Raw genomic sequence first — 26574 nt, 5'->3', positions numbered from 1 at the left:
TTATTTATCGTTTCAAATGCATTTGAAATTGAACCATCCATTTCACTTATATTGCTTTGTATTACTTGGTCCCATATCTGTCTTAATCTTCTCTTACATTGTAAAACAGATTTTGTTACATGATTGATTTTCTTCTTTATTTCATATGTCAAATTTGTTTCTCTTTCTGTGAAAATTATTTTTGATGTCATCAAACATTGTCTTGCAAAAATTCCTTTTATTTTGTTCTGTATTATCTTGCGAACAATGTAGTTATGTACATCACATAGTTCTGGATAGATTGAAACGAATTTTCCATACGTAACCCAATACAAACTTGAATTTGGATTCTTTTCTGTCAAATGTTTGAAAATTATATTCAAAGTGATATTTGACAGAACAAAAATAATGATTGATAATCAGATAATGAGTTTTTAATAACTTAAATCATAAAAATATCAATAATGGTTGGGAAAAAAGTTGACTTTATGAATAACGATAATTCTTATGAAAAAGTTGAATGAAAAAATTATCGCTATCGTAGTATTCATAATCATTTGCCATAATTTATATATACATCTATTTAGACAGATAAATTTCATTAAAAATTTACATGATCCAATTTGCTATGAAAAAATTATCGTGATCGATTTTTCATATTAAATTATCTTATTGATTTTCCTTGATGTTTTTTCACATATCTTTTTTGAGTTATGTTAACGATTGACGATAGACTTTGTTTGGTCGGACCAACGTCCTCAAAAAACGAGTAGGTGCCAAAAGTGCTTACTCTTAAACAACCGTCGGATTTCCGGGTGAAATCGTGACACACTTTCGTCTTTCGTAGGCGGTGGTGGTTGTTACAAAAGGTAACTTCGAATGTAGCGTGAAATCTGCAAAAAAAATTCTGAAATTTGAATGGATAACACAAAAATTGAATAGTTTACGTCAATAAAAAAGAGAAAAATGAAGCCAATTTGTCTCGAACCTAGGACTTAGAGCAGCAATCCCACTGTTTATCACATTACACTACATGCATCTTTCACCTCAGTGAATGAGATCAACTATATGATAACTTTCCCCCCATTATATTCTTGTGGAAAAGTGACAAATAGCAACTTTGACCCTCTCTCCTCAAAAAACATGATGTTTATTTGTTTTTAATATTAGTGTCTGGAAGTACTAAATCTAACTCTCATATCCATGGATAATGCAATAATAACGTGGTTGATCATTGCATATTTAATGATAATTCCCATGGATTAAATGTTAATTTTTGAGAATTCGTTTCCATATGATTACAATATTGTAATAATAATAGTATGATTTAAAGATATGCGATTGTTTAAGTTTAAAAAATATTTTGCGACTATGATTCATAAAAAACTTGAGGAAAAGTTAAAGCAATTTTAAATTATTAGATTTCAGGCCATTGTTTGAAAAAACAGCAAACCAATAATTATTTAAGATACTTTTATGTTGCCTAACCTCCATTCAAAATTGAGATGTCTTTCAATTTATTTCCCAGATTTTAACGGCATTTATTCGTATATTGAATGCTTCAATTCTAACTTTTGATATTCATAGTATTAATATAACAATAATAAATGAGTTTTTCATAGCCAATTGTGATTTTTATCAAAATATTCAAGGTAGATTTATTGATATTCCATAAACTTTATGTTTGAATATAAATTTAACTGAATATTGACTTAGTCTTATATTGAAAAATATATTTTTGATTACCACTAACGGCTTACTCATTCAAAAATACAAATTATCGGGTTTCAATTAATCAAATAATATCTGTCATTTGAAAAAATTGAATGTCTTTTTGAATTCTGTATGACTATGTTTGATAATAATAACAAATATAAACTTGATAACATGAATACGGATGTTGTTTCTTCAATGAATTATTGCAAATATAATTAACAACTTCTGAGAAAATTTGTCACAATTTTTGGACATATTATTATGGACAATGAAGAAGGAAAAAAGAAGACTCGCATTCGAAAACATTTTTCAAGTGAAGAAGACATGAAATTAAAGAAGTTGGTTGGAGGATATGGTACAAAAGAAGTTGATTGGGATAAAATAAGTCGAATAATGAACAGAACTATTCGGCAATGCAAAGATAGATTTCATAATTACTTAAGCGGCAAGTTTTCTTTCAGTGCTTTTACCACAGACGAATATTTAAAAATCCTAAAGTTGCATTCTATCATTGGACCTAAATGGGTTAAGATTGCAAGTTTCCTCCCTGGTAGAACAGACACTGACATTAAATGTGCATTCAATAGAATGTGCAGAAGAGGGATCAACACTGAAGAAAAATTTTATTATTTTTGTTCCACATTTACAAAACAAGATAAAAATATGAATCCTCTCCTCAAGAATAGGAAGACAACTCCAATGTCAGGTAATTCAAAGCAAAAAGATCAATTAGCACAGCTCAAAACCGATTTTTCTCATGCTGAACAAGTCGTCAATGGAAGTAATGAAACGAATGATGTATCACATGAATTTGATACATTCATCAGCACCAATTCTCAAGATGTGTTCCAAAACTTTATTGTTAATGATACCGAGGGAAATGATCATGTTTTTAATCCCGCTACTGAAATGGAAAATTTGTTTTGATTTATATAGAATTCTTATTAAAATCCCTATTTTTTCTTAAAACTGTATTCCTCACATTATATTCAATTTTATTTTTACTGCATGTTTAAACTTACATCAAATTTAGACCACTTTTTACTCTATGTTATATCTTTATAAATTCATTTATTGGAAATTTCGGAAAAAAACTCATTTATGCTTAACAGCAGTTGAGGCTCTTAAGCTATAAAAGAATGTTTACTACATAATGATAATGTTACATGGCAATTTTTTTCAAATGAAGAAAAATTAGAAAATAATTGAAGTATGAAGAAAATTAGAAAATAGTTCCACAGGAATTATTGTTAAAATTCAATAATTATAGAACAAATGGAGATTCAATTTTTTACCAAACATGTAGTAGGCTTATTTTTATGAAGAGCAATATCACAATGGATTTTAAAATTCATCATGCAGGATATTTCCAACCATAGTAATGTTTCGGTTTAGAATTTTAATGTCACTTTTCCATCAAAATGGATGAATCAAACTTCTTATTATTAATCAATAATTATGCATCAAGCACCTGCGCACTAATAGAAGATTTGATTTTCCAGGCTAACGACAATAATTTTCTTGAAATTTCACAACAATTACAAGATTTATTAAATAATAAATCAGAAGAATACTATTCTTATGCGATAAATTGCCTAAATTCAGCAGCAGAACAGCATCCAGAGTTAAATTATCACATATCTCGTGATAAATCTCTTAAAATTACATCAAATTTACCAGATACAAAATTTATTCGTTCTCTTATTGAAGATGATGTTGAAAACATAAAAGAATGTTTCAATGATCTCATGCCAAAATGGACATACACTGCAGGTTCAGAGAATCTTCGTCCGGCTGATATTGCAGCAAAATATAAATCAAAAAACGTTTTTGAGTTCCTTGTGAAGAATGGAGCTCCTGTAGACGATTTCCTTGGTGAATGTGCCCTTGTAGGTGGAAGTTATGATATCTGTTCATTACTTATGAGAATGAAGTTCGAGCCAAAGGCAAAATTTCTAAAAAGAACAATTAAATCGCATTCGAATCAAATCTCGAATTTATTAATGAATTTACTCGAAGAATTTGATTATAATGCTTCTAAATTAGTCACTTATTATAACACAAGCTTCATTCCTCAAATCCTTTCTTTCGACAAAAAGATTTTGTTAAAAGAAGAATTCTGGGAAAGTTCTCTTGATAAGAGTGTTATTTCCAACAACATTGATTACGTGAATCTTCTTTTTGATGAAAGATTCATATTTCCTCCTTCGTATTTTGATCAAAGAGAAAGTGTTTTCTTTGCTTGCAAATTTGGTTTCGAGAAGATTCTTCAGATTATACTAGATAAATCAAAATATTATCCCGAAATTGTTGATTGCAACATTTCTAAAAATTCACCATTGATTTTGGCAATTAAAAACAACAGAAAAGAATGTTTTGATTTGTTGATTGCAAAGAAATGTAACTTGAATTATTACAATGATACAATTGGAAAGACACCATTGATGGCCGCCGCAATGCAAGATAATAGTTATTATACAAAGATTCTTCTTGAAAAAGGTAGCGATTATTCAATGATTGATTCTAATGGAAACAGTTGTTTGATGTTAGCCTGCGCTGCAGGTAATGCAGAGAATGTTAAAATGATTATAGCAGCTGGTGAAGATGTTAATAGAAAGAATAAAAAAGGTCAAACAGCACTTTGTTTTGCAGCTAAAAATAACAGAACTGATGCTGCAATTGAGTTACTTGGAAGGGGAGCCGAAATCGGAAACTCTTTGAAATATTCAAAAACGAAGGAAATGTCTGACCTTATAAACTTATATATCAGTCAAAGAAATTGATTGTTATTCATATACTAATTGTTAATTTTATAAATAAATGTTCTGTATTATTTCAAATCTCTTTATATCTGATGATTTCAAACTTAAACAATTCTAATTAAGATTTCACCACAATTTAGATAAAATAAATCTTAAATAACAGAATTGAAGGTTTTGGCATATAAAAAAGCTTTTATAGGTGCATTATCGCAATAATTAATGCGGATTTCTGGCCATTTAATTGAAGTGTCATTGAAAATGTACTTTTTAAAATTCATTAATTATATATTTTTCACCCAAAAATTTCTTTAATTGAAGGTCGTATGGTCGAAAGAGCACCCTTCTAACTGTCTTATTTTAAAAAGTCTTTATAATAAAGTCGATCGTTTTTTTGCTATAAATTTACCCTTTTCCTTTGTCAGAAAGGTGCGAAAAACATAAAATCTCCGATATCGAATTACCACATGCAAGTAAGGACCTTCAAGAAGTGAGCTTTTATGGAATGGGTTATACTCAAGCCTACCATATTTGCCAAATTTTGAGGGGAAAAAAAAACGAAATTATAATATGAAACTAAATTGGGATTTCTTTAATAGTCTTGTTTCTATTGCAATTTCTATTGCTGATACTACTTCCAAAAACGAAATTGAGAGTATGATGAGTTGACCGTTTATTTGGGAGAAATACAATAAAATTTTTTTATGGAGAATAATGATAATCTTGAGACAAAAAAGCTTATAAATGAAAACATTATTCTCAAACAAGAGATAGAAAAGCTAAAATCTCAGCTAAACGAAGCATTGCCTGTGGCAAATCAAATTGACAAAATATTTCGAGACAACATTCAGTTAACAAATCAAATCAGGAATTACGAAGCAATAAATGACGATGTGCAAAGGCGTTTAAGGATAACATTGCAAAAAAATAAAGATAATTCACCATGTTTACAAGAAAATGATTCGAAAGCAGGTAGATCGTGTCAATCAACAAATACCGAATATCCTTATATTGATGAAAAAGAATTAGATCAAAAGATTTCAAATTTATCAAATCAAAATCAGTTTTATAGTACTCAAATCGCTAAACTTCAGCGTGATTTAAATAGTATTTTTGAATCATCAACGATTTACTTTTCTTATCCAATTAAAAATGTCGAGAAACTCGTTGAATTTTTCAATACTATTGAAAAGCCTAATATCAATGGACATAACTATATGAATGTTGATAACGATCTCAAGAAAGCATTCAAATGGAAAGAAAAATACGAAAACCTTAAAAATCAACTCAAATCAATTCAATTGAGCTTCGACAAAGAATATTCAAGAATGGAAGAGAGTCACCAAATCAAGATGCACGAAATACAGACTTTACTTGATGAAAAACAAAAGATTATTGAAAATTTATCCAATAAAAACGAAAAATTGATGGAATATAGAGAACAAACAATAGTTCAGTCATCAAAAGAATCACTTGAGATAAATCTTAAACTAAATACTATAGAATCTCAATTAATTGGTGATAAACAGGAAATGTTATATAAAATTCAGAATTTAACCCAAGATTTACAGAAAGCAAAGAAGGAATCTGAAGTTATTAAAAATCAGCTTCGAAAACAAATCGAAAGTTTTCAAAATCTCAAAAATGAATTCAATAATCAAAGAGAAAAGGTTACAATATATGAAAAGGAAAACTCAATGTTAAAGCAAAGATTGGATATTCTTTCTGCTTTGAAATCAAACCAAAAAATCGAAGAAATTAAAGAAATCCAAATTCCAAAAGAAAATCAAGATTTAGAACTTCTAAAAGTTAAAAATGATCATATTGAAAAGCTTGAAAGCCAATTGATCGAAATTAAACTAGAAAATCAAAATAATAAAAATTATATTCAGGAATTGCAGAATGAAAACATGCTACTAGCTAAACAGATCAAAGCTTATCAGAAGGATATTGAAGAAATTAAAGAACAAAAGCCAAAAATTGTTAATTTACCAAAAACATCAAATGTAATCAAAAATGATAACATTTGTAGCAATAAAGAGGATTTAATTGACTTAGCAATCTCTACATTGGATGAATTTCCACCAGATCTCAAGAAAATTTTGATTGATTATTGCAATAATGGAACAATCTGTCTTCCGACCAAACTACGTCAAATTTTCAGAATGATAATTGAATGGTATAGCTCACAGACCTCTCCAATTGAAAATGAAGTAAAAATTAAAATTCCGAAATTAGGAGCGTTCAATTTGTCATCAGATATTGATAAAGGCTTATTAAATGAATTTGTTGCAAAGATTTACAATGAAAATGACAAATTGCAAAACGAAATTACTATTTTGCAAAATGCTTATCAGAAACTACTTGATTTGTTAAATGTTAATACATTTGAAGAAGCTGAATCATATATTAAAAGGATAAACTCTGAAATTCAGAAACTTGGCATTGAAATCAAACAAAACGTTAAAAAACAGAAGAAAGCTGATGTGAATCAACAGAAAGAGTATGTGAAGAACTGTGGAGAAATGGATGACTTGTTCAATCGTTTAACAATGTCCAAAGCAGAAATTTCGGAAATTAAGAGGAAATATGATGAAACATTGCAAGTAAACGAAGAACTTCAAAGGCAATTGAATTATTCAAAGGATTATTCCGAGTCCAAACTAAACGAATGTAAAATTGCTTCGCAAACGAAAATTGATGAAATTTTGAATTCAAATAAGCAATTAATGAACACTTTAGCATTGGAAAGAGCCAAAAGTAAGGATTTGTATGAGAAGAACAACGCACTTTATGAAGAAAATAAAATTTTGAGGCGAGAAAAAACAAAATTAAACTCAAAAGTCGAAAAACTTCAAAGACAAAAAGAAACCATTGTTGGAAAATTGGAAATGCAGAATAAGGTGACAATTCTAGAACTCAAAAATCAGCTTTCTGCTCTTAAAGAACAAAATGAGATTATTTATGAGAATGATCAATCACAGATTAGCCGATTGAGCGATTCAAATCGAAAGTTAATGCAAGACAAAGATAAAACTGACGAGATTAACTCTGAACTAGTGAAAACAAATAATCAATTGTCAATTAAGGTTCAAAAACTAGAACTTCAAATCACAGAGTTGCAAAATAAAGGAACTCAAATGAAGAAGATGCTTGAAGAGCAGATGAACTCAACAGATATTATTAACAATTTTAAATTTGAAAATCAAATCAATAGTTTGAGAGATGAATTCAGTCAAGAGAAAAGAAGGATATTTGGGTTTGTAGCCAAAGAGTTTTCTTTTATATTTGATCCTTCGCAAGAGCTTAATGACCAGAATTTCGAAATATTTATACAAAATCTCCATAAAAAGTTCGAATTCTTGTTATCTATTGATTCTAAGTTGAGGCTCTTATTGAAACTTGGACCAAAACAATCAATTGTTGATGCTGTATCGATTCTCTTATTGAAATAATAGATACAATGTGGAATAATTCTGCTTTAATGTTGTTTGAATAAATTTATTGTGTTGTATATTGATTTCTGATATTTTTCAAAATATTTCAATTTTTTACAATTTTGCTGAGTATTCATTAATATTCAACTAGAAAATAATATTGTGTGTTAACATTTCAAGATATATTGTTCTAAATTGAGAGTTGTAAACAGATTTCAATTCCGCATTAGATGAAAAATCATAATGGAAGGATGGCATGCTTAAAATTAGCAATGATTGCTTTATATAATGATAATTCTATCGTAATTCGAGAGTAAAACGAAAAAGACAAAATTGAAAATTCTGAGTTTATAACCCAAAATGGCGTTCTCATGTCCTAGCTTAATCTCTCTTTGTGCGCATTCTATTTTATTCACATTAATCTTGTATAAATACCTGCAATAAAAAATTTACAGAAATTTCTCAAAAGTCAATATAATTAAGGATTTTGATAACATTAGAAATGATATATTAGATCAAAATTATAACTCTTTTTGTTTGAAAAGTACCGATAATATTTTGTGAAGCTTTGTCAGAATTTTTGAAATTCAAAAATAAATTTTTATTGTTGAAATTTATTTATTGTGGAAAATTTAACAAGTTTTATTTTTGGATTTATTGAAATTTTGAACTCCAATTAAAATTGATCGAAATTTAAATTAATAGAGAATTAATTTCTTAAAAGGTTATACTATGATTTTGATATGGATGATGTAAATTTATGCAAATTCAATTCAATCTTGATTTTGGATCATCCAATTATTAAAAAGAAGAGCCGTGTAATTCAAATAAAAAATTAAGAACGATTATTCAATAATCTTGTTTTTTGACAAAATTGAGAAATATTTGGTCTTTAAAGAAAAATATTTTATTATAATTCTAATTTAGACTTTATTTTTCGTGACTAAAATTTTTGTCATCTCTCTCTCAAAAAAACATTATTTTCAATAAATGTGCTCTCACGTGTGTAAACTTGTAGTTTTAGGAGATTCAAGCGTAGGAAAAACTTCAATAATCCACAACTTCATCAACAAAGAGTTCGTTGCCAATTTCAAATCAACAATTGGAGCAGATTTCTCTTCGACAGAAATCGATGTCGATCAAAACAAGATTGAATTGCAGATATGGGACACTGCAGGCCAAGAGAGATTCCATTCCGTAAGCTCTACGTTTTATAGAGGCTCTGACGCCTGCATTTTAGTCTTCGATATCACGAACCATGACTCGTTCAAAAATCTTTGCAAATGGAGGCAATCAATGCTTGAAAAAGGTGGAATGGACGATACAAGATCTTTTCCATTTATTATTATGGCAAATAAATCTGACCTTGAAAGCCAGCAAGCTGTTTCCCAGGAAGAGTATATGTCATACGCTAGTGAAATTGGAGCTAAGGTTATAAATGTTAGCGCCAAAACTGGCATTAATATTGAAAAAGCATTCGAATTTGTCGGTAAAGAATACCTAAGGGTTTGTTCTCAATATGTCCATCAGCTTGGAACTAATATTAGACTATGTCAGCCCCTTGTTAAACAGTCCCAATGTTGCTAATTGTTTTATTGTTATTGTTTTTTGTTTCTCTTTCTGTTAATTGTTCTTTATATTACATGTACGATTTGTTTATAAACTTTCTTGATACTAATTAATTAAAAGTTCTTTCTAATTTTTCCAAAAATGAATCAAATTTCTAATCAAAAGCATAGCCGGATTCTTTCAAGTATAAAAATAGTATCTAAATAGTTTAAAAGAATAGTATTTACTATAATATAGCAAAAGTAGGTAATTCAGAAGTAAGCACGGGATAGAGGTTCATAACCAGGTTTCCACACTGGACAAAGTTCATTTAAATTGAATGCATTATTTCGTTTTGATAGATTTTCTACATTTCTTGCTTTTGGATCAATAATCATTTCATATTCTTGGTTTTGGCTTGAGGAACTACCATCAATGGTGGAGTTGTCATAGCTGTATAAATTCTGTTGCCTGAAATATTCAGATCCGTAATTGTTATAGAAATATGAGTTCATGTGATTTGAACAAATTTTTCGATTTGAGAGCAAAATCTTTGACACTTCATAAAAAGAGAATTGAATGGTTTATAAAACGATTCAACAGAAATTGTTCGTATTTCGATTAATAATACTGTTTACCATTATTCGTTAAATATTTTTGATTTCATCGTATTTAAAATCAGTAATTAAGGCTAATTTTGGATTGCCGAAAGCCTCTGTGCATAGATTCCAATATTGCTTTAGTATGATTTTCTTTTGATAAAATTGAATTTTGAACTTTGCAATTTTTATTCAAAATTTCTAGAAGCAATATGAACAAAAATAGTGCAAGCAATTAAATTCAATAATAGTTTAGTTGTCTTTATATATTTTTTATATGCTAATTTCAATTTTCATGAAAGGAACACTTTTTAACTTCTCTATGATAATAATTCCTCAGCTGTATAGGTATGTGAGTGATTATATAGGAGATTCCTTTTAAGATTGTTAACATCTTGATATGGAATATAATGAAACAACTTCATGATGTTAAAATAAGCCAACCTATACTTTAAGAAACTGATGAAATATATTTTATGATTAATACAAACATTGCTATAAATTTTTAATTTTATGGAGCCTTGCCATATAAAATTAGGACTTCAAGGATGGCCCCTGCTTGGCAGGACTATGGATCATTAAAGCATTTCCTATTATCAATAATGTATCATCACACCTTAATTTTGATATTGCGAGAGAAGAATATTAAATATTACATTTTCAACTGTTTTTCTTCTAGAAAATAAATCAATACCAAATCCATAATTATCTTTTGAATAGTTAGTATGGTTAACTTGGGTACGGCGGCACTGCGTTCCACCTTACCCAACTTAACCTTAAATATTTACGAAACCAGTAACGTATATTTTACAACACAACCATAACACCAACTTAACCTTAAATATTTACAAAACCATCTAACACATAAACGACTTCACTAACGACTTCACTAACGAATTCCCTACCGTCCTCACTAAATAAAAATAACCTTATTTTTATTTTTTTTTAATTTTTTATTTCATTACAAAGACATGTCCGACTACATTTACTATGACTCTTTCCCAGAACGTTTCCGTGAACTATTCAAAACTCAAGTAAAACTGAGAAACATGCATTTTAACAAAGACAGACCCATTGACGATGAAAGAAATCCTGAATATATTATAATACCTTATGATGCTAAATTTATTGCATACATTCCTTATGGACGTAGAGGAACGAAAACTATTTCAACAAAGAACAAAAATTATTTCTGGAGCGATGAAGAAACTTGCCTTATCTACATAAATGCATACTTAAATAAAGCTACATATTGTACAAAAGAAGGTTGGACTGGATTTGAGCTCTACATATACGACGACGATGGAAACAGACGTTGTGTATACCCATACGATAATATGTACCATTGTTTTCATCAAGCATTAAACGAATACATAGTCAGTAAGGGTCTCATTCCTGCTGAGTAGAAATGTTATATTTTTGTTCTGTCATTTATAAAAAAATAAACTTAAAAATTAATGATATCACCACCATCACACGTATGAAAACATCCATTTAAATTTAGGGTAGAAGGTTAGATCTAACCTCATTTCTACCCTCATTTCTACCCTGTTGAATTCATTGTTTTATAACTCTCTTCCTTGGTTTCTTTTTAGTTGCTTTCTTCACGTCTGTCTCCAACTTGACTGTCTTTCTTCTTCGTCCGTAATGATACCAGTTACTTCCACCAGTCAATGGGTCAAATGGTCTTTCGTAAGGGTTTCCATACATTCCATAGGGACCATACGGAAGAACTACTGGTGGAGAAGAAACATTTTCTTTAGTTCCATCGAATCTATTTAAATGCATTGTTTCACCTTTCATCTGGTCATTAAAGTCTTTTGCGTGTTTTGCAAACTCATCGTCCTTTCCTAAAGCATTTTCTGACTCAGTCGCAACCAAATTAGATGCTTTATTTATGAGCCCTATTTTATTTAATCTTAACTTCTTTGCAACCCAGCCTCCAATCTTCCCTTTATTTGCATCTAATGTCTTTGAAACCCTTCCTCCACTCATTTTATTTACTGCGTCATAAGCTCCAAGTGCTTTTGCTCCAAATGCTAATGCTTTTGTTCCCATTGCGCCTAAAGCTGCCCAAGCTACCATTTACACCATATTAAAATCATCTCTCTTCAATATTATCTCATAAAAGTTCTCGTTACTGGAGAAAGTCAATGAAACATAAGCGTTCTCACGGGCTTCGCCCTCACCGCTTTGCGGTCTATCTAACTTCTTTCTTATCTCATCTATACGCTTCAAAATGTCTGAACAATTGCTAACATCTTCTACAACAGTTATTTCATCATGAATGACCTTCAAGAACAAGCTCATTTAATATGCTATTAAAATCATTCAATAATGAGTCCATCCTTTCCGTCTTTAGGTAGCACAACATCTTTCATTGAAGAAGGTTCGACAAGTCTTATGTTAAACTTACTGACAAAGTTTGTTATACTATAATGCTTCGGCGGCGAATACATGTAGTTTGAAAGACATAATATAGATTCTTCAGCAAATTCACTTATACTGGATTTTATAACAATGTTCTCACGAGACCAAATACCACCAATTGACAATCTTGTAAGCAATCCTGCTGAACCTTCAACTGTAAACGTCGATGGTAACATTCCACGAAGGTCATCTATTGACATCGTTGAGTCACTGTATTTAAAGATTTTCTTAAAGCAATCGTCATTATCTAACCATGCAATAGCTTTGAAGTTTTCATTCGAATATACATCTGCTTCATTAAATGTAAACCTGACTTCTTTGCAGAGACGACTTTAAAATCTATTGAGTTTGTTTCAAAATTATATGCTATGGTAACTTCTGAAGGTAATGGATGTCCTTCCGCAGTCAGTTGTTCTTTCACTACCATTTGAAGCTTTGTGTTAAAAACTTTCATGTCATCTCCTGTATCTAAGTTCACATACACAGCAACAGGGAAACTATCTTGCTTCTTTGTTTCATCATTATATCTCAAAACATTAAAGTTCTTCAATAATATTGTCTTCCTGCTGGAATACTTCTAACTTGTCTGATTTCAATAGCTTTCTCACCTCCTACATACTCTACCCAGTGTCTTGGATATTCATAAGTATACTGACTTTCTTGAATTTTGGTAGGTTTCATCATAACGTGTTCATAGTATATCTTTATACTCTTGTCAGTTAGACTCGGTGCCATGTTCTGAATATTTCTGACTTGCATTTTTAATGGAGATAAAATGAAGCATTTAATACATGACGTAGATGAAGACATGAATGAAACTACAGACAAACTTAACTCTTCTCTCATTCTTCCTTTCAGTAAGGACTATGAGTTCTGTTCAAATGGTGTTTATTTCTATTGTGGAAAGATGGGTTCAGGTAAGACATTTAACCTCATTCGTCATATACTCATAACAGAGCGTTTAGGAAACGACTCTTACTATGACCAAATCATTATATCAGCAACTTCAGACTCTATGGATACAACAGCGAAAACATTTATGTCAAAAGTTCAAGCCTCTGTCGTTAAAGTTCCAGACAGTGAACTCATTAAATTTCTTCAACGTTACATTCGACGTAAGAGGAAATATTATGCCATCGTTGAATTTATACAGTCAGGAATGCAAAAGACTTCAGAAGAGATGGAAAGAATTATTGACAAACACCACTTACGTCAGTACTCAGGAGTTTACGATATGAAACGACTGACAAACTACATTCTATCAAAACTTTCAAAATACCCCTTCAAAAAGTATCCTTCAAATACTCTGCTCGTTTGTGACGACTTCGCCGGAAAAGGTTTAGTGTCAAAGCCTGACTCACCATTAGCTAACATCATAACTAAAGTCAGACATTACCATTTAACTGTAGCAATACTTATGCAAACATGGCGTTTCCTTGCTTTAAACATAAAACGTCTCATAACTGACTTCGTTATCTTTCAAGGTTTCTCACGCTATGATATTGAACTCATTTGGAAACAGTCAGGTATAACATTACCTTTTGAAGAAATTTGGGAAGCATATAAGTCTCTCATCTCTCCTCGTTCATACCTTGAGATTCATATCATGACTAATACCATTAAAGTCAAAAATATTCCATGGGAACGACCAACATTGTTTTAAATTTATGCTTTAATTGACTGATGGTAAACAAATTCCATGCATCTCTGTCGCCATTTCTGTTAATATTTTTGCTGTCATTCATATCATCCACTTCCCCATCCGTTAGCTTTTGAGGATATGCGTTAGAATAGCTGTTCTTAAATGAAGGCTTTTCACCTTTGAGAGCATAAACTCTATAACTTTCTGCATACTTTATGTTTGAACCTCCTGAGCCATCATTGACATAAATTTTTATAGGCTTCCACCCTTTGTTCATGTTCCTGCTTCTTCCCTTTGCTCTTTTGTTCAGTAGTTCTACATCTTTATACACAGCACCTGTCTCAGTGAATTCAACAATATTTTCATTCGTTAGCTTTACATTCAAACCCTTGTCGAGTATATTGTTCATTTCATACATATAAAAGGTTTTTATTCTATATGAAATGAGAAGCAAATCCATCTTAGCTGGTGCCGTTAATGTTCCAATTGAACCAACATCAAATGTTGACTCACGAACGACAAACAATATTGTCATAAAGAACTATAGTTCGGAGTGTTTGAAAGAAAAAGAACCAGAACTTAAGTCGGTGAATTTAAACTCAGCTTCAAACGCTAACGCTACATCAGATGTTAAGTTAGAGTATCCACCACTGGACCAAATTCTTTCAAGAGAAGCCAACGACAACCCTTACACAAATGTTCAAACAAATCCTTCAGATAACGTAGACCATTACCTTCTTCAGTTATACCAAACAATTTTACTCAAAGACGATAAGAAGCTTTTGACAAATCTTATAAGCAAGAACCAAATAATTCTAACAAAGGAGGACCTTGAAAATGTTATATCACGAATAACAGGGAAGCAATGTGTCATTGACTATCTCGACCCTGAAATCGAATGCTGTGGTCAAACGCCACCATTCATGAAAATAGGTAACATCCGCATCATTGAAACACCAGGAACTACAGGAGTTGAGTTTAAGTATAAATATTCGAACGAGTATACAAAACTTTCAACAGAATATAAACTTTGCTTGAAATATGTTTTAGTAAATTAAAGCAATTTGTAATATCTATCCAAAACTTCTTCAACAGTATCGAACTCATCTTCATAATGCAAACCTAATCTTATTGACTTGGTGCAGTTTTCACTAACACAATATTTTTCTGTTCTCTTGACTGACATAACTAACTCATTTGTTTCATCAAACAGCAACAACCAAAGTTCATGACCTAATACATAACATTCATACTTTATATTTTTAGCTCTGAGTTCTCTTGTAAGCTGTTGCATTTAATATTTTCTAAAAAGTCAACTTCAACAGTCATTCGCACTGGTGCCTTCAGTTCTACAGGCTCTCCTTGAAAGTCAACAAGTCTGAATTGCATGTCTTTCAAATTATGAGGACTAATGCGAACCCATTTACCTAAATGAGTTGCTATGACAGGAACATTTGGAATGAACATTGAATTTACTGCATAACAGAAAGACTTATATTCTACTGAACCTTTACTATTAACTCCTGAAATACCTGTGACATTAGCTATTTTTGACTCAATGTACAAACAATTGCCATAACATACGTATGGAACAGATTTCATCTCAATCGTTTTGTCAACACTTTTCAAAGGAAATGTCATATGGTATGCTCCTAAAAGAAGTTGAACTCTATGACTCATTCGTGTTATCTTGAACTCTTTCTTGCTACTGAACTTCAATGTTCCCTCAGAAGAGAGTTCGACATCTATGTTGTCAATAGTTTCTTCATTTATGAGAGTATCTATGACTCCAGCAATTTTATCTATTCTATACTCTGCTCTGTTAGGAAATGTTATAAAACTTCTTTTGTCATCTATTTCAATCTCTATGAAATCTGTTTCATCTGTTATGACAAAAGTTGCGATAGTATTGAAGTCAACAACTCTGAAAGCAAGTGCTTCATTCTGAAGACCTAAGTTTGTTTGTAGCTTTACTGTCCCGTATTCGTTTGGGTCTGTACTTTGCAAATAGAACAACATTTTATTCTCATTAAAATATGAGTATAGCTGCATATGCGTATGAAACAAATGAAGCAAGAAGAGCACATGAACTAGTAAACGAAAACTCAACTTTAACCATTGAAGGCAATGATTTAGTCATTGACGATGGAAAAACTAAAAAAGTCATTGATTTCGATACTTTTAACACTTATGACCCATTCATTACAACAAGCAAGGTTCCCATCATAAATGATGGAACGGTGCAATATATAAATTCAACAGTAGATGCCTCATTAGTGAAAGTATTAAATGTTCTCATTGAATTGTTAAAGAGCTTTCGATTTGACGACAACATTAAATGCTTAAAGAATTTAGTCATGAATGAGAAACAAATTCTTGGCGTTGCTGGTAGCAGTAATGACGTACACCTTATGACATTAGAATATTATAACGAACATAAAGATGAACTGAAAGGAGAGAAGGGTGACACCGGACCTCAAGGACCTCAAGGACCACAAGGAATACAAGGAATACAAGGAATACAAGGACCTCAAGGCGAGAACGGTTTGGATGGTGTAGATGGAAAGGATGGAAAAACTGCTAAATCATGGATATGGAACCTTATAAATACTGGTTTAACAGCTGCTTCATATGGAGTTCTTCAATACCAAATCGGAAAGATATGGGCAGTACTTGGTGAAGAAGTTTTAAATGACGTTAAAAATGCTTTGAACTTCATTTCAAATGGTTCGGATACTATTAAAACTTTATCTGGTTGGATGCAAGAAACAAGGAGTCAAATAGATACTGTAAGACGTATAGCAAACAATGCACGTACGGGATTGGATACTTTACGAGAAGCACAAAATACACTAAAGGAAGCAAATGATATTCTTGGCTCAGTATCAGACATGCATGAAGATTGGCTTAAAGGTATTGACAAATCTTTAAAAAATCACAGTCAGTCTATTGCTGACTACAAGAAAAGTATAGATTTTTTACATAGTGCTATGGACGTACATGATGGAAGCATAAGGAACTTACTTAATGCTAACAATAACTTACCAGGAACTATTAAAGCATTTATAAAGTCCTTTGTAAAACCTGGTGCTCTAACATTTAGGTCTTTGAGAGCAAGAGCATTGAAGTCAAGAGATGCAGAAACTCCAACAGAACCTACAGAAGGAACTGAAACAACAGAAACTCCAGAAGAACCACCAAAACCAACAGCTAATGAAATATTGTTCGAATATTTTCCAAGGTACTCTGTTCTCATTGCATACATTCAAGAAATACTTAAGAAAGCAGACTTGACTTTAGGAGATGATGAAAGTTCTGTATATCTTTCGTTCCAGTTTCAAATAGCAGAACTTTTGAGACAGATATGCTTAATGTATGACAACATCTCTGATTTCACAAGATATGATGACGACCATGACCCCGAACACGGTGAAGAAGAAGTTTTACAAACATCCATTAAGACAGGAAAGGTTTTAACACAAAGTCTCATTATTGACACCAAAGATGGCGAAGTGGACGTTCTTCAAGAGCTGAAGAAAAATACTTCTTCGGGAGGTGGTGGTAGGCATGAACTTGAAATAAATGAGATAGAGAAGAGAAATTAGCCGAAAAAGCAGATAAAGAACATAAACACAATATCTCCGATATAAATGAACTTCAAGCTACATTAAATAGTAAAGCGGACAAGAACCATGTTCATTATATAAGTTCAGATGAACAGATTATAACGGACTATCATGGATATTTAACACGAAGTGATGAAGCGAAGACAAAAAATGTTAATGAAAGAAGATATAAATACATTCGTGCTAAAGGTTATGACATAAGCTGTACTGTACAGTATGATGTAGCTAAAGCACCAGAAGCATTTGGTTATACCGGTGAAATTTATGCCTCTACTTTCAATGTTAACGGTGTACTAGTTGAACCAAGATTTACTTTGAGAGTTAAGTCAAAAATAACGTTTGAAGATGCTATTAAAAGTAAAGCTGACAAAGATGAACTCGAAGCAATGAACAAAGTTTTGAAATCTCATAAACACAATATCTCCGATATAAATGAACTTCAAGCTACATTAAATAGTAAAGCCGACAAAAATCATACACATAAATCCTTCACTACTGTTAGAGCAGACGATGTAATATTGAACTTTGACCTTGGTTCAAGTGCACCTTTAGAGAATCCGAGTACAAGCGTAAAAGATACTCTTAACAATTTAGATAAGAGTTGCAGGAATATTGAAAGTCATGCCAGAAACTTTGAAGCACATGAACTACCAACAATGTTAGATAAGAAAGCTGACAAGAACCATACACATAAATCCTTCACTACTGTTAGAGCAGACGACATAATATTGAACTTTGACCTTGGTTCAAGTGCACCTTTAGAGAATCCGAGTACAAGCGTAAAAGATACTCTTAACAATTTAGATAAGAGTTGCAGGAATATCGAAGGTCATGCCAGAAACTTTGAAGCACATGAACTACCAGCAATGTTAGATAAGAAAGCAGATAAAACTTATGTGGATGCAGAACTAACAAAGAAATTTTCGAAACCAGATACAATGACATTTACAACAGAAATTATAAATGGTGAACCAGCAACTCCATTTGAATTTGTTAGAGGTCTTCAACCAGATACTTTTGAATTTTTCTTGGATAATTCTATTGAACTAACATTACATTATAAAAGTGGAACAAATGCAACATTTCATCCGGGAGATACATTCCAAATGGTATTTAATGACATAAGTTCTTTAGAATATGTTTATAGAGTTATGAGCATATATGATTTAATATATCCTATAGGAGCTGTTTATACGTCTATGAATCCAATAAATCCAAACACTTTATTTGGTGGTAGATGGTATGAAATAGTTGACAGTTTTCCATTCTACACTAATACGCAGTCAATGAAGATGGGAGGTTCAAAGAAAATAGGTATTGAAAACCTTCCTTCACATATGCATAGGTTCAGTGGAAGAACATCTGTGGAAGGAAACCATTCACATTCAATAACAAAAAGAGGTTATATAAATCTTGCAGCGGGTTCGAATAGACAGGGAATGAACAGATATGATATCTCAGATGACCCCAAAGATGTTAGCACAGGTATTTTCTGTGGAACTGCAGGAAATCATACACATGTTGTAGCTGGTATTACAGACCCAGCAGGTAATGGAAAAGATTATATGCCTCCTTATATAACAATGCACGCTTGGATACGAGTTGGTTAAACTCTTTAACTTTACATAAATGAGCTTGAAAGAAGTATTCGAACAACATCCATGGAGGTCATTTAAGAAGTTCAATGAAGCAGCAAAAAGTTGGGGATTTACTAACAGAGCTGAAGTGAAAAAGTTCTTTGACAAAAATGTTGTACATCAAACAAAAATAAACCCTTACGACTACTTTTTACCAATTTACTCCAACACTCCTGACGCATACCAATTTGACACTCTCATTCAAAGCAGAAAAGAAGGACATAAACCATTCCTCATCTTCATTAATGTTAACACTCGTAAAGCATATGCATATCCAATGAGGAATAAAGGAACTCGTGAAGTGTTAAGAGTTTTACAAAAGTTTGTAGCAGAACATAACCCAAGTACTTTAACATCAGACCAAGACAGTGCATACCTCAGCAATGAAATCACAGAATTTCTCATTAAGCATAACATAACTCACTACACTACTGAAGACCATAACCATAACATACTCGGCATCATAAACCGCTTCATAAGGACTCTCAGAGATTTAAACCAAGAGCGAGACTTTACCGAAGAAACAATGAAACATTTTCTCGAAGTATATAATTCCTCAACACATTCTACAACAGGACATACACCAAATTCAATGACACAACAACAAGAAGAAAAGTATATACAAAAGAAACGAAGCCAACACAAAATATCAGAAATTCAACACAATTTACCCTCATTCCTGGTACAAAAGTTCGTGTAGTCCTTGACGACAAACCGTTGACAAAGAAACGTTTAAGGTTAAGTAGAAACTATTATATCGTAGACTCTACGCAAGGTAATGGATATCTTATAAAAGCTGCTGACGACTCCATTGCATTTTACCCTCGTCATAAATTAGTCGAAAGTAGTAATGGCAACTTGCTGAAACCATTGACGAAGCAAAGCGAGGAGTGGTTATTGAAATACTTGACTATAACATAAACGATGACACTTATAAAGTAGATATTGAAGGAGGTGTTGAAGATGTTATACCATCTAAGAACTTGAGAGAGTCAAAGCAAACATCTGGGACCATTAGAGCGGAGTACTGGAAAGACAAAAATATGCCAGAAAGAATAAGAAAATTCTTCTAAACTTTTTCATTAGATGTAAATCAGACATGAATGAGAACAGTCATGTATTATTAATGGTACCATTTATTTTAACATAAAGACGCAAAGCGGCGAGGACGAAGTCCAGACCAAAAATAATGTTAGGGTAGATGGTTAGATCTAACCTCATTTCTAACTCATTTCTACCTCATTTCTACCCTCTTGAATTTTCATGAATTTTCCCGAAATAAAAAATAAAGTTAGTTTTATTTTATTTATTTTGTATTTTTTTGTATGTAAGACATGATTTCAGGGATTTTTTTTGACGAAGTGTCAATCTTCACTTCGTCAAAAATAACAGTTATCTAATGAAAAAGTGTCATTTTTTGTATTTTTTTGTATGTAAAGACATGATTTCAGGGATTTTTTTTGACGAAGTGTCAATCTTCACTTCGTCAAAAAATAAACAGTTATCTAATGAAAAAGTGTCATTTTTTGTATTTTTTTGTATGTAAAGACATGATTTCAGGGATTTTTTTGACGAAGTGTCAATCTTCACTTCGTCAAAAAATAACAGTTATTTTCTAATGAAAAGTGTCATTTTTTTGTATTTGACGAGAATGTCGGGTAGATGTAGATCTAACCTCATTTCTAACCTCATTTCTACCCTCTTGAATTGTCAAGACTTCTTCGTAAATGTTTTGTCAAGACTTCTTCGCAATGTTTTTTCACCTCTTTTTTCACCTCTTGAATTTTCATGACTTCTTCGTAAATGTTTGTCAAGACTTCTTCGTAATGAGTGTAAAGGACCCAAAAATAATGTTTAGGTGAAGAGGTTAGATCTAACCTCATTTCTAACCTCATTTCTACCCTCATTTCTACCCTCTTGAATTTTCATGACTTCTTCGTAAATGTTTTGTCAAGACTTCTTCGTAATGAGTGTAAAGGACCCAAAAATATATTTTAGGGTAGATGGTTAGATCTAACCTCATTTCTTAACCTCTTTCTACCCTCATTTCTACCCTCTTGAATTTTCATGAATTTTCCCGAGAATAAAAAATAAAGTTAGTTTTATTTTTTTTATTTTTTTATTTTGTATAAAGATATGATTTCAACAATCGGCACAACAACAATTCAAACAACAGCACCAAACTCGTTAGTCATGAATCCAACATCTATGTTAGTAGAGATGAAAAGCTTCATTCCTTCTTCATATACTTTTGAAACAGAAATCCAGAAGATAAAGCAAGAACTTTTAACAAGTAATTTAGACTGTAGTGCGAAAGATGAAACAAATGAACAGTATCTTTATGAAATGCAGGACCTCATCGACCATTTACCCAAACTACCTGAAATCCAACAACAAAAAACTCACTATTCCTGAATTCGACGAAATTGAAGTCAAAGCAACTGACTCAGTAGAAATAAAGAAGTTCATACGAAAGGTAAACTATGAGTTTCTAGGATTTCATTGCAACCATAAGGTTATGGACAAAGATTGCGATATGGTATATAGAATGTTTCTGCATATATAAATCTGAAGAATTTAAGACCTACGACAACTTTGTTTCGTTAGTTGCTGAATGTGTATGGCAGATAAGAGATAAAGATAGAAGAGGTAAGGTATGGAACAAACAAATAAGACCCGCTATGTTTGAGATGAAGAGAGCAATTGACGCTTTAGTTGTTTTAGCTGGTTTTATTTCAATGTATAACGCAAAAATGAACCCGCAATGTTCAAAATGTAAGGCAGCAATTAGGAAATATAACTACTCCGTCAAAGAGATAGAACGTATGAGAAACGACTATGCTGACTTAAAGAAAGAAGTAGAGAAACCAGCAGAAGATAAAATGGACATGTTAGAATTTCTGAACAAAAACTATCCAACAGCAGAAGATTTCCTTCTATCTGACGTCAAGAAGAAATATAAAGAAACTTTCGGCATAGTTAAAACATTCGATGTACTAAAAGAAGAAATAGAGGCTACAAAACTGTTTAGAGTCTCACGAATTCATAACGTTTACCATGTAAAACGCTTATAAAATAACTGGGTAGAAATGAGGTTAGATCTAACCATCTACCCTAAAATATATTTTTATTGAATTCAGCACAAAATTCTGAGTAAAATAATTTTTAGGGCACGTGTCAAACCGTTGAGTTTTCACAAAATTCCAAAAATAACGTTTACCATGTAAAACGTTTATAAAATAACTGGGGTAGAAAAGAGGGTAGAAATGAGGTTAGATCTAACCATCTACCCTAAAATATATTTTTATTGAATTCAGCACAAAAATCATGAATTTCCTTAAGATAGAAAAAATAAAGTTAGTTTTTTTTATTTATTTTTTTTATTTTGTATGTAAAGACATATATGTCAAACATTGAGTTTGAAACAGTTAGAAAGATAGACAATGACACCAAATTGGTTAGAATAGGTGATTTAACGTAAGATACTCAAAGAAATACAACAAATATTCTTTGTCAGACATTATATCTCCATCTGGAAAGAAAACACACGAGTGGGTTAGAAAATGCTTCAACTCAGAAAATTTTGACAAGAAATCCTGAGCTTATGATATCAGTAAGATTCTATGGACTACAGCATATCTCATCGACAAAAGTCTTATACCATAGTTTTGTATGGATTGACCAGTTGTTGGATATAACTTCATAACTTATGGTTCATTCGATACGGAACGTTGCAGTGAAGGCTTACTTTACATCGTTCAGAAACCGAAGGACTTCAACACAAAAAGATATAAGATAGGAAGGACATATATTATAACTCAAAGATATGACTCTACAGTCAATAGAGTCACGGTTGTGTTCGTTAATGATATGAGAGCCGCAGAAACAGAACTACTTGAAAAGTTTGAGAAAATGTATGGTGCTCCCATAAAAGGTAAAGAAACGTTTGAAGTAGATGAGATAGATAAAGCTATAAAATTATTTGACGAAGTTGCTGAAAAATACATGTAAAGCGTTTATTTTTGGTCTTTTGTGAAAGTCAGAAATAACGCTAATTTTATTTTATTTATTTTTTTATTTTGTATGTAAAGACAGTAATGACAACATCAGAGAACACAACAGTTATAGTCCATGAAACTATAAATGAAGAATACGAATACATACAGTATAACAAACAGTTACGTCTCATTCGTTCAGTCAAAGATGACATGTACCAAATGCAAAGTATAATGAATGCTCTTCGTTCTACAAAGCAAGCATATCATTGGTTTGAAAACCAACAGACAAAAGAACTTTTGAAGAATTTCCTCATATGATTGCTTCCCTCGGAAAACGAGAGAAGAGATTCCGTACGAAAATCGCAAGAATTTGCACCTGGTTTGAAAGGTTATTATGTTCATAGACTTTTAGTAAACGCTGTAGCAATGTGGGCTTCACCTCGTTATGCTTGTTATATTTTCATGATGTTAGATGAACTATATAAAGCAGAACGTGGAGAGATGGAAAAGAAACTTCAAGCAAAAGATGAAGTCATTGAATCCAAAGACAAAAGCATACAGAAAAGAATACCGCGTTCGGTACCAAAAGGAAAGGAAAAAAGCTATAAGTATATGATTTACGCTGAAGAGATGGAGAAAGAAGAAGACAGAGATATGGTTATGTTGCATTTAGTCAGAAGAAATAACAAGAGCTTTTATGACCTTGCTAAAATATATAAATCTGACAGAAATTGGTTCTATCGTGAAAACTTACCGATTTCAATGACACCGAATGAGCAAATAAAGGAAATTGTCAAAAATACTCTTCCTCAAACACACTATGACATCAAAGGTTGCACAATACTTACATTCAAAGAAGACTTAACATTACTGAAGGAAAAAATAACAGAATATTTCGATAACTTCAAAGAGGAAGAATAAAAAAATCTAAGCTAATTTTATTTTTTTATAAAATTTTATCTCATATGAAAGAACATGAATTTAGAATATTCGGAACTCATGACAGAAGAAGAGAACGAACAACATGTAAAAGATTATGCAAAATTTCTGAAGACATACAAAGCATTTAAACAATATCTAAATGCTTCTAAAGATTATGCAAAATTTCTGAAGGTATATAAAGCTTATGAAAAAGCGTATGAAAAGTTTATACATTGGGGAATTGTTGTAAAATATCGATATGAAGACTAACCAAAAATATATTTTTGCTTAAATGACGTCAGGGTCTATTTCTTCAACCATTTCACTTCCTTCGTCAATGTCAATAGAAGCCTCTTCAACCTTTGGTAAGAATTTCTGTATAACATCTTTGTTCGTTATTGTCTTCAGAGATGAAGGATAATATTTCACATTTGTTTCACCCTTCTTATATTCTTTCTGTTCGGAAAGATTTAAAGCAATACTGAAGAAGTCAACGTTAGAGTTCTTTATAACAGTATAGTGTGTATCTTTGACATTGACGAAGAAACTCTTTTGTTTCAAAACTACTGCTAACTCTTGTGAAGTATAACGTTTGCGGTCAATGACAATAGCTAATGGTCTGACATACTGACCAAACTTAGATTCTTTCACAAACTTCTTGTTAAAGATAACATTAACGTTTGAAGCACCATTGAACTCATTCTTGATGGCAGTAGCGAGAGCATTGTATGAAAAGAACTTGCAATCTTGCATGTGTTTCATTAAAATAAAAATATTAAATTATTTTGAAAAATAACTTAAAAAAAATCTAATCTAATTTTTTCAAAAAATATTTTTTTATTTCCTACTAAAGATGTATCGGAAGTTGTCTAAGTTAGAACACTCGGAAATAAAACAACTTCTAACAGAAGCTAACATAGAAGTTGCAAAACATTACGCGACAAACAAAAAAGCACTCGCTGACTTCATTAAAGACTACAATGGTGAAATAACTTATGATAGAATTCATGAGTTCATAAAGCCGCAACGCGGCGAGGACGAAGTCCATGCAAGAGCATTTCCTTTAAATGACGTTGCTATTGACTTATATCATAGACGTTCAATACCTCATGAAGTAAGGCGTGAGATGTTTGACATAACAAATGCGAACGTTGGTGAAACAAGAAGAAGAGACGACACACTGAAACAACAGAGAAGAGAGATGTTTAAAAGTGCTATAGAACAAGTTCGCAAAGCTAACGATGTCATTCGTTCCATTGACGACAAACCAAAAGAAGGTGAGAGATGGTTAAAGAAAGATGAAGAGAATAGGAAGAGGAATGTGAAGTCAGGCAATAGACTCATTGACTTTAACATCGAAGCTTTAGATGAACCAAACAGAGACTACTTACACAAACATTTCGGTAAGGTTTTCATGAGACTCTTAGAGAAGATTAAAATAAACTCCCAACAAAGATGGATGGTATGTTATAAACTTGGTGGAAAGTATGAATGTTCTACGTTAAACCTCAATAATATTGGAACATTACTACATCAGCTCTTGAAGGAGAACTTTATATCAGAGATAGAAGCAAATGCTGCAGGTATTGTTGAAATGCACTATGACTTCTTCTTGACAAACATAAAGAATCTTACTGAAATAAAGATGTATGATTTAACAGAATATGAAGGCTTAACGATGTCAGATGTAAAGAAAGGCAAACCAAAAAAGAGACCATATAGAGATGAAAGCACACTGACAAATGACCAGAAAGCCATTTTGGAAGCTCTTAAGCAAACAGGAAACCCAGCACTTATAGAAAGCTTTTGGAAAGATAATGGTGAAAAGAAGTTTTATAAGAAGAGAAGCGGTCAGTTCTGGAAGTATCTTTGCACATTACCTATAAATCTTGAACGCTACCAAATCTTCAATGAACTGAACAAAAGAACTGCAGCACTTATGACAGAAGACAATTGTTTCGTTTATGCTTGCATTCAAGCTGGAGTAGATGAAGAAAACTATTGACCACATGAGAGAAGTCATTCGTGTTAGAGACTTTCCTCAAAGTAAAGTACAAGAAATTTCTGACGCAACAAGTATAGCATTTAATGTTACATTGGTTATTTCAATGACTCAAGACATAATGAAATAAAGAGATACATACCAAAAGAATGTGAAACTGTTCGAACTATTGACTTACTTCTTGTTGAAGACCACTACATGCTAAACGAAAGATTACCAATGACAACATATTTCATTCGCAACTATATAGAAATCTTGAAGGAGTGTGGTGGAATGAACA

At 31.7% G+C, this 26574-nt stretch overlaps 13 protein-coding genes and 1 pseudogene across 14 annotated transcripts, besides 1 other annotated feature; 10 read left to right on the top strand and 4 right to left on the bottom strand.

Annotated features, from left to right (window-relative positions):
* Positions 1–3127: 3127 nt before the first annotated feature.
* Positions 3128–4525, top strand: TVAGG3_0685230 (uncharacterized protein; the record flags this gene model as incomplete). The annotated part of the gene is made up of 1 exon (XM_001301288.2): positions 4140–4478. The coding sequence occupies one exon, from the start codon at positions 4140–4142 to the stop codon at positions 4476–4478; it is 339 nt and encodes a 112-aa protein (XP_001301289.2).
* A 627-nt stretch (positions 4526–5152) lies between these two features.
* On the top strand, positions 5153–8234 carry TVAGG3_0685220 (cilia- and flagella-associated protein 58-related family; the record flags this gene model as incomplete). Its single annotated transcript, XM_001301289.1, has 1 exon — positions 5159–7909. The coding sequence occupies one exon, from the start codon at positions 5159–5161 to the stop codon at positions 7907–7909; it is 2751 nt and encodes a 916-aa protein (XP_001301290.1).
* A 575-nt stretch (positions 8235–8809) lies between these two features.
* TVAGG3_0685210 (GTPase protein) lies at positions 8810–9982 on the top strand (the record flags this gene model as incomplete). Its single annotated transcript, XM_001301290.1, has 1 exon — positions 8882–9478. One exon carries the CDS (start codon positions 8882–8884, stop codon positions 9476–9478), a length of 597 nt encoding a protein of 198 aa, XP_001301291.1.
* A 774-nt stretch (positions 9983–10756) lies between these two features.
* Positions 10757–26574: part of a mobile genetic element that runs on past the window's edge.
* TVAGG3_0685200 (uncharacterized protein) lies at positions 11010–11444 on the top strand (the record flags this gene model as incomplete). The annotated part of the gene is made up of 1 exon (XM_001301291.1): positions 11010–11444. The coding sequence occupies one exon, from the start codon at positions 11010–11012 to the stop codon at positions 11442–11444; it is 435 nt and encodes a 144-aa protein (XP_001301292.1).
* TVAGG3_0685190 (protein of unknown function, DUF4107 family) lies at positions 11596–12123 on the bottom strand (the record flags this gene model as incomplete). The annotated part of the gene is made up of 1 exon (XM_001301292.1): positions 11596–12123. One exon carries the CDS (start codon positions 12121–12123, stop codon positions 11596–11598), a length of 528 nt encoding a protein of 175 aa, XP_001301293.1.
* On the bottom strand, positions 12124–12348 carry TVAGG3_0685180 (uncharacterized protein; the record flags this gene model as incomplete). Its single annotated transcript, XM_051242824.1, has 1 exon — positions 12124–12348. One exon carries the CDS (start codon positions 12346–12348, stop codon positions 12124–12126), a length of 225 nt encoding a protein of 74 aa, XP_051089411.1.
* On the top strand, positions 13277–14131 carry TVAGG3_0685170 (protein of unknown function, DUF4106 family; the record flags this gene model as incomplete). The annotated part of the gene is made up of 1 exon (XM_051242823.1): positions 13277–14131. One exon carries the CDS (start codon positions 13277–13279, stop codon positions 14129–14131), a length of 855 nt encoding a protein of 284 aa, XP_051089410.1.
* On the bottom strand, positions 15365–16129 carry TVAGG3_0685160 (uncharacterized protein; the record flags this gene model as incomplete). Its single annotated transcript, XM_051242822.1, has 1 exon — positions 15365–16129. One exon carries the CDS (start codon positions 16127–16129, stop codon positions 15365–15367), a length of 765 nt encoding a protein of 254 aa, XP_051089409.1.
* Positions 16870–17587, top strand: TVAGG3_0685150 (organellar and viral DNA polymerase type B; the record flags this gene model as incomplete). Its single annotated transcript, XM_051242821.1, has 1 exon — positions 16870–17587. A coding segment is annotated over one exon (718 nt), but the record flags the coding sequence as incomplete, so codon positions are not given.
* TVAGG3_0685140 (ATP binding) lies at positions 18393–19266 on the top strand (the record flags this gene model as incomplete). The annotated part of the gene is made up of 1 exon (XM_051242820.1): positions 18393–19266. A coding segment is annotated over one exon (874 nt), but the record flags the coding sequence as incomplete, so codon positions are not given.
* Positions 19366–19869, top strand: TVAGG3_0685130 (integrase core domain containing protein family; the record flags this gene model as incomplete). The annotated part of the gene is made up of 1 exon (XM_051242819.1): positions 19366–19869. A coding segment is annotated over one exon (504 nt), but the record flags the coding sequence as incomplete, so codon positions are not given.
* TVAGG3_0685120 lies at positions 21720–22447 on the top strand (annotated as a pseudogene). Its single transcript has one exon. A coding segment is annotated over exon 1 (728 nt).
* On the top strand, positions 24134–24292 carry TVAGG3_0685110 (uncharacterized protein; the record flags this gene model as incomplete). The annotated part of the gene is made up of 1 exon (XM_051242818.1): positions 24134–24292. One exon carries the CDS (start codon positions 24134–24136, stop codon positions 24290–24292), a length of 159 nt encoding a protein of 52 aa, XP_051089405.1.
* TVAGG3_0685100 (uncharacterized protein) lies at positions 24581–25054 on the bottom strand (the record flags this gene model as incomplete). The annotated part of the gene is made up of 1 exon (XM_051242817.1): positions 24581–25054. One exon carries the CDS (start codon positions 25052–25054, stop codon positions 24581–24583), a length of 474 nt encoding a protein of 157 aa, XP_051089404.1.

The sequence above is a fragment of the Trichomonas vaginalis genome, chromosome III (genome assembly GCF_026262505.1).
Source record: "Trichomonas vaginalis G3 chromosome III, whole genome shotgun sequence".
NCBI lineage: Eukaryota > Parabasalia > Trichomonadida > Trichomonadidae > Trichomonas > Trichomonas vaginalis.
This window is presented reverse-complemented; position numbering and strand designations above follow the sequence as displayed.